General features: G+C 35.6%; 1 protein-coding gene across 1 annotated transcript; it reads left to right on the forward strand.

Moving 5' to 3' along the window:
• The first annotated feature begins 1,490 nt into the window (after positions 1-1,490).
• LOC142643339 (isocitrate dehydrogenase [NAD] regulatory subunit 1, mitochondrial) lies at positions 1,491-6,464 on the forward strand. The gene is made up of 4 exons (XM_075817907.1): positions 1,491-2,148; positions 4,002-4,241; positions 5,560-5,638; positions 5,897-6,464. Exons 1-4 carry the CDS (start codon positions 1,642-1,644, stop codon positions 6,169-6,171), a joined length of 1,101 nt encoding a protein of 366 aa, XP_075674022.1. The 5' UTR covers positions 1,491-1,641; the 3' UTR covers positions 6,172-6,464.
• Positions 6,465-7,982: the final 1,518 nt, after the last annotated feature.

Here is a 7,982-nt window from a genome sequence, read left to right on the forward strand (position 1 = left end):
AATATTTTTTCATCTACACGTATTTCTACAACACTTAAATAATATTACTAGAACAATACTTCAGGCCTTTGAATTACCTAGAAGGTACTCATTAGTCATTATAAATTTTGAATCAAATTAAACCTTTTGAGGGTGGTATGTTCTTATTTTTTAATACAACAAAAATTTAATGATGGCATCAAACTCTTGAATAGCAAAGCCATGCTTATGAAAAAGAGTAAGATATATGTATTATGTATTATTATTCCTCTACTGCCATATTTGCTTATCCAAAATAAACAGTTTTGCCATAGGCCAGACTATTACTATTTTGTATAAATGTAAATTAAAACAAGTACAGGTATAGTTTAGTGGTAAAAGTGCGATTTGTTCTATTAATCCCTCAAATGTTAAGGGGTCCTTAGGTTTAATTAATATTCCGATCAAAAACTTTGGGTAGTAAAAACAGGTCATCAAATGGTGCAAAGGCTTCACCACTTGGCTGGTGAATTGAAGGGAAAACAGTCCTTGCAATCAGATATACCAGTGTAATATGTACACGTGGAACAAGTTCATCATCACCACTGCTACCCTTCTTTGATCAAACATAATGATAAGAAAGTTGTGAAATAATATAAACCAATTACCAAATTGCAATGAAACTAAGAAGTTCGAAGGAAACACATAATCAATCTAAAAACCAGGTTTTCTCAACAAAAAAAAAAAAAAAAAAAAAAAAATCTAAAAACCATATGTTCTCCTCACCACATATATCTCTCACCTGAACTCTATTGCAAGAAAGAAGTATTGCTACATCATCTGCAAAAGGTACGGCATTGCCCTCCCCATTCTCATACTACAAAGTGATGATTTCACATTTTATCATGTTGTCAACCAAAAGATTGACATATATTTTGCTCAACTCCTGCCATAATTTAAGGGAATTACGTGAAAAAAAAAATTGGCCTCCCATTTAGATCTCAATTCTCTTCTAATTTTAATCCAATTTTATTTTGTGATATTTAAAAAATCTAATAATTTACAATAAATCCATTAAATCCAAACAAAATCAAATACATCACATATCTTAGTAAAACAAATGTACAAATTGTCTGATTACTAAACAATGATATTACTTCGAACCAAGTGTCAAGATAGTTCTGTACTTTCTAACACGCCTAAACTATAGTAGTGACATATTCAAGTGTGTGTTGATGATACCCATGAGCTTATTTAAAAACTCAGATAACAATCTACTATAGGGTGTGACATGATAATTACACGTTAGTTTTATTTTTATTTTAAAATTTTTATTTATTTTAATTCTGTCTCAGAAAAACAGACAAATTTTTAAAGATTCCATAAGATTTGTACTGATGACGCCTGCAAGTAGAAGAATCAACCCTGAAATTAGAACTTGTCCAAACTCCAAAAAAGGGTTTGAAAATTCTGTTGGGATCAAAAACACAAAAAGCCCACCCAAAAGGGGTATCTTTGCAAAAAAACCCACCTTTTTACTTTTTGTCAACACACTTCCTCTCAATAATGGCTTCTTCTTCTCAATTCTCAACTCTTCTTCAACCCATATAGCCCTCAACTCTCTTAACATCAAATATCTCCCCATTCCTAACCTCACCCCAAGAGGCACGCACGAAACCCCACATGGCTCGTCGACACATCATCCCTCTCCTCAACCGCCTCACCTCCTCCACGCGCCTCCCCCTCACGCGCTCGGTCACCTACATGCCGCGACCCGGCGACGGGGCTCCACGCGCCGTGACGTTGATCCCAGGTGACGGGGTGGGCCCGCTGGTGACAAACGCGGTGGAACAGGTGATGGAGGCCATGCACGCGCCGGTGTTCTTCGAGAAGTACGATGTACACGGGGACCTGAGCAAGGTCCCGCAGGAAGTGATCGAGTCGATTAAGAAAAACAAAGTGTGTATGAAAGGTGGGCTTAGGACACCGGTGGGTGGTGGAGTTAGTTCGCTGAATGTTCAGTTGAGGAAAGAGCTGGATTTGTATGCCTCGTTGGTCCATTGTTTCAACCTTCCTGGGCTTCCTACGAGGCACGAAAATGTGGATATTGTTGTGATTCGAGAGAATACCGAGGGTGAATACTCGGGTCTCGAGCATGAAGTTGTTCCTGGCGTTGTTGAAAGCCTCAAGGTACAATTTTTTGTTCAAAATTCTATGTAGTACAATCGAATTTTACTTTTTATGGTTGTTAAAAAGTGTTACATCTTGCTATGTGTCATGTTGTGATTAGAGCATTGTTTTCATGTGGACCCCATCACTGATGTTACTTTATATTACACAAAAATTAAAAAATGCTACACTAGCAGTCTAGCACTGATCGATAATGTTGTAAAGAGTAATGCTAGTAACACCGAATTTGTTACAACATGCGTGAGTTGTGATTGTCAAAGGTGTGTTTGGTCCTTAAAACTCCAACTCTGTGACACAATTTGTCACGTAGTGAGTTGTGATTGGCAAAGATGTGTCCTCACATAGCCCCATCACACCTTTAACAATCACAACTCGCCGCGTGATGAGTTGTGCACAAAATTGGAGTTTAGGGACCCATTTGAGAATGTTGTTCTAGTAAAATTGTTTGTAATTTTTAAAAATACATGTGGTGAAAAAGTGTATAGAAATATGTGTAATGTTATTTAAATATTGAAAACTATTGTTCAAAATACACTATCAAACACCCCCTAAGTGTGCTGATTGGTTTGGGATGTGACGAAAATTGATATGAAGGTTTCAAGTTCAATCTGTTACACTATCATCCTTATATAAAAATATAAAATGGGTTATTTGTTGGGGTATCATTTAAATTTAGGGGTCATTAGTTAATTTAGCTCTTTCTATGGAAAGAGATGGCTTTTAGGCTCTAATCCATTGAGCTCTAGCTCAAATTATACAGAGGGCGAGGTTGTGGGATCAAAACCTGTTGGATGCACAGAACCTTGGGCTGCCCAGTTCAATGATGTTGCTATAATGGAATGCAGTACCAAAAGTGGGATCTTCACTACCAACAATTAAATTTAATCTTGTGGCTTATCGATAATGTAACCGCATGGGTGAAATTTAATGGGGAACCCAAGATAGGACTCCTAAGCAACTGTACCAAAGTTTTTCCCTTGATTAGAACCCCCTTATGGTTTTGGAATAATAAAAACAAATAGTTTGTACGTTTTTCATTCCAATTGATGAATTTTTTAACTTTATGCAAATGTATATTGCTTTCCACACAACATTTTAACTTTAGGGTATGTTTGGAGTGGAGGAGGGAGATGGAGAAAGAGTATAGGGGAAAGAGGTTAAAATATATAGAAATTTGGTACATTCCGTTCACCTTCCTTTCTCCTCTCTTCTCCTCTCCCCCCTTCTCGCTGCACCCAAACATAGAGTTAGTTAGGCCTAAAATGGGGTTTAAAATTTAAAGTTTCTAAGCTTAATAGAAGATGTAGTACAATAATCATGTTCTTGGATTTGAAATCATAATGAGGTAATGAGTTTTGGCTCAAGTTCCACTTTCTTTTATCTTAAGAATGAGTGGAGGGTGAGGTTGTTGGTTCAAAACTCACTGGATGCATGTACCTATCAAAAAAAAAAAAAAAAAAACTCACTGGATGCATGTGAAATGTATGAGAAAAAACAATGATAACAAAGCCTTTGTCCCCAAACTATGGGGTTGGCTATGGACTTTAACTAGACTAATTAGGGTCAGTAACATGTATTCTTTCATGTTGTATAATGTTATTAACAATTGTACTTTTTGTAACTTCCTTAAAATTAGAAATAAAGCCTTGTACCTTATTCTGAAGGTTAAATTTATATCTTATGCAACATGTGCATGTCACAAGGAAGAATTTGTCAATTGGAACAAACCTATTCATTTTAGCCCAAGGCATGGGGAGTTTTAGTGTTGGTTCCTAAAATTTGTAATTATCTATCTATCTATCTATGTTGTGTTATTATTATAAAGGGATTTTTTACAATTTGGGATTTGTTAGGTGATAACAAAGTTCTGCTCAGAACGTATTGCACAATACGCCTTTGAGTATGCTTATCTGAACAACAGAAAAAAGGTGACAGCTGTGCACAAAGCCAACATTATGAAACTTGCAGATGGTTTGTTTTTAGAATCTTGTCGGGAGGTTGCAACAAAATATCCAAGTATCAAGTACAATGAGATTATTGTGGACAATTGCTGCATGCAACTTGTTTCGAAGCCTGAGCAATTCGATGTTATGGTAAGTAACCTTGAGTTTTTTTTTTTAGTTCTAACGGAAGCATTTGTTTATTATGACTTGATATTTGATATTATGTATCTAGAAGTTGTCATTATTAGTCTAAAATTCCCGCTATATGAGTGATAAAATTCTCAGTGAACTATTCTTTTAATGGAGTGAGGAACAATGTTTGGTTAAGTTCTAGATACTGCTGTATATATGGGTGGGACGAGCTTGACTTGAATTGAACAATTCGGTTTGGTTTGGTAACCAATGGTGTTGCAAGTTGCAAGTTACAAGTCTTCTTGTGGTTGATATAGAGATGGTCCCTGTCTTTGAATTCTTATGGCTGTCAAGTTGATGCTGATGGATATTGGGTTGTTAATGCTTATTCAATAGAAATAGCATTGTACTTGTCTTCAAATTCTTATGACTGTCATGTTGATGCTGATAGATATTGGGTTGTTAATGCTTATTCAATAGAAATAGCAATGAAGTGGAAAAATATATCTGAACACGATTGAGCAATGAGGTGTTGGATTGGATGTTTTGAAGCAATAATTTTTTCCTCTCTTGTTTTTTTATAATTATTGTTGTTGTACTGCTATTACTTCAAGTGAAAAGTTTATCAGATCCTTTTTTTTGGCTTGACCAATAGAAAAAAAAAAAGTTGGATGTAGGACTGAAACCTTTTGAGTTGCATGCACAATATCTGGCTTGGCTTGTGGAGAATATCATACAGGTGCATATGTTCACAAAAGAAGTTTAGCCTGGGCTCAACCCCGCTGGTGAATAGTTTATATTTAAAGAATACCATATATAAGAAGTGATCTAGAGCCAGTTCGATTGTGGAGAATGCTTTATTTACAGATATGCAATAGCAGAGGTAGAAATCTTTACTAAAAAATGAATTGATTTGCATGATAAAATTTTTGAGCTGGACCTGGCTTGTGTTTTATTGTAGTGCTCTGCTCAAGTATCCAAATAATCTGCTTAGCTTGACTAGTCTTTGAAGCTATGTGAGTTCAGATTTGTTGTTTTGATGCGATCAAAACATTGTTCCTCCTTTTACTGTATTCCTTAAATCATGTTCTCTTGCATTTCGCCCTCATTGTTGATTTAAATTCCAAGTTCTTTGTGAAACTCTTGATTCCTTCCTTCCTTTCAAGGGCTTTGGGCACATTTCTTATAACCGTTTGGCCTGCTTTGTAATTAGCTAAGTCATGTATCTGGAGTCCTTTAAACCTTGGGCATTTATTCTTCTACTTTTACCTGGCCAGTTGAAACTTTTGGCCTTCCCAGCCACTGATGGAAACTTTTTTTTATTGTTTTTCGGTAGGTGACTCCTAATCTTTATGGAAATCTAGTGGCAAATACAGCAGCCGGTATTGCTGGAGGCACTGGTGTCATGCCAGGAGGTAATAATCATGATCTTACAAGTTCTAATTTTTTCTTTAATTTTGTGCTTCATGATGTGAATATATTAAGTTGGCCTCTTCATGGCATGGATCTGTTCAATAGAGGCTGAGGATAACCATCTGTTGTTTAAATGTTTTATCTTACCGGTGTCTGATAAAAGCATATTTGACCAGAAAAAAAGAAAAAGAAAAATGGAAGGATAAAAATCTTCTGAACTCTTTTTCTTTTGTGTCTCATTTGGTGATTGGTGACTGCAGGCAATGCGGGGGCTGATCATGCTGTGTTTGAGCAAGGTGCTTCAGCAGGAAATGTGGGAAAGGATAAGATAGTACAACAAAAGAAGGCAAATCCTGTAGCTTTGCTCCTGTCATCAGCCATGATGCTTAGGCATCTCCAGTTTCCTTCATTTGCTGATCGGCTTGAGACTGCAGTGAAGCGTGTAATCTACGAGGGCAAGTACCGAACAAAAGACCTTGGTGGAGACAGCACCACTCAAGAGGTGGTTGATGCTGTCATTGCTAATCTGGACTAATTGATTAGGAATCACCACCATATTTCTCAGCCATCACCTGCCCCTGTTGATTCCACCCAACCATTCTCATGGTTTGATTTTATATATACAGTTTGTTCCACAGACGACATCCTGCTTATCAGAAAGCGTGAGAGTTTTCTTCATACAATTTCTCAATTTGATGAAAGGTTGACATTGTTTCTCGTTTCCTATAAGGCCATGTAGTCCATTTTAACTCAATTTTGTTTGTCTTCTGTAATTTTATGCCCCAAGATATTTCACTTTGAAATAAAAGAAAATTGTGCATTTGGTAAGTTGATGGCTTTGAGGGTTGAATTTGAGATATCTGGCTAAAGGGAGTTTTGGGCCTATCAACCTGGTTCGAAAATACGAGGGAACGAAGCCCATTACTCAGTTTAATATAAATTGGAGGCTAATGTTGCATCGTGAAAAACCACTTAGACACCAACTCAGCACTAGTAGACACCAACTCAGCACTAGCAGCTGATCCCAAGCTTGGAAAAAGGAGGGTTGCGATAGGTTGACGACAATCGTAAAATTTAGTCACACTTTAATGAATAGATCCATTAAAAATACTTGTTGGAGCGTCTCTTACTAGTGACGTGCTATATTGAAATACATATGGTTGATTTTATCTAATTTGTTGAGAATCCATAAATGATTCAAAGCCCTTGGCCAAGCGGCAAATTTCTAAAATCTCATGGGACATCCCCTCCCCCCCCCCCCCCCCCCCTTCCCTTTTACACGTTAAGATTATGTACCCAATATTTGACTTAAAAGCAAGAAAAGAAAATGAAGACCCTATTTGATTTACCGTAGAACATTGTTCTCCTTTTTAGGCATTTGGATGCTTAAAAATTTTGGTCAAATATAATATTCACTCTTTGGGGTTTTAAAATTTTTTTTAGGTAAATTATCACATAGTTATTTAAATGTATAAACTGACAGATTTAGTGGCCAAATAGTACCCAAAAAAATTGTCGTTAAACTCCTGTAACAAAATTAATTAACGGACTTTCATTAATTTCAAAGAAAGCCGATAACCATCGAAAGAATGAAGAATGGACAGATGTGAGCATTCTAAACCATGAAGAATGGTGCAATTAATTATCACTGTTAAATTGTAAAATATGAGGAAAAAAAAAAAAAAAACCATATTTGGCTTTCCAAATTGTTCATTACTGCTACTGCATGCCAAATATCAAAAAGTATATTATTGCAGATTATCTAACACAATGACTGAAAGATTGATTTGAAGTGGTTGGACTTTGAACGATGGTGTGTAATCTCCTGAGATAAGTTTGGCTCTCATATATCTTTTGGTCCTTAACATGGATGACAATCTGGTTAGTGACTAAATCACAAAGGTAGCTAGGGCATGTGTTTTGAGGAATAAAGTTTCTCCCCAAACTAGTCTAGAAATAAATCATTTAAACTCTTCCTATATTTTTATATTGAGTGTGAAATTTGAAAATTTAACTGTCGGATTACATGTTTTTATTATATCCTTTATGCATGAAAATTTCAAGAAAATCAAAGATCAATTGCTATGTCATCAAACAAATGTTAAAATTTCAAGTTTTTGTGATCTAAAATTGTATATAAAAAATAAGTTTATTGATTGAATAGTAAATAACATCAGGTTTGAACAAAATTTGATATATATGTTAAAAACATAAAAAAGTATGAAATTCAACAGTTAAATTTTCAAAATTCACACTAAAAAAAGAGATATATAAGAAGTTTTGGAAAGAAACTTTGTTCTATCTAGAGAGAGCAAAATTGTGTATAGATGTCCAAATAAATTCCTA

The sequence above is a fragment of the Castanea sativa genome, chromosome 7, assembly GCF_040712315.1.
Source record: "Castanea sativa cultivar Marrone di Chiusa Pesio chromosome 7, ASM4071231v1".
NCBI classification, from domain to species: Eukaryota; Viridiplantae; Streptophyta; class Magnoliopsida; order Fagales; family Fagaceae; genus Castanea; species Castanea sativa.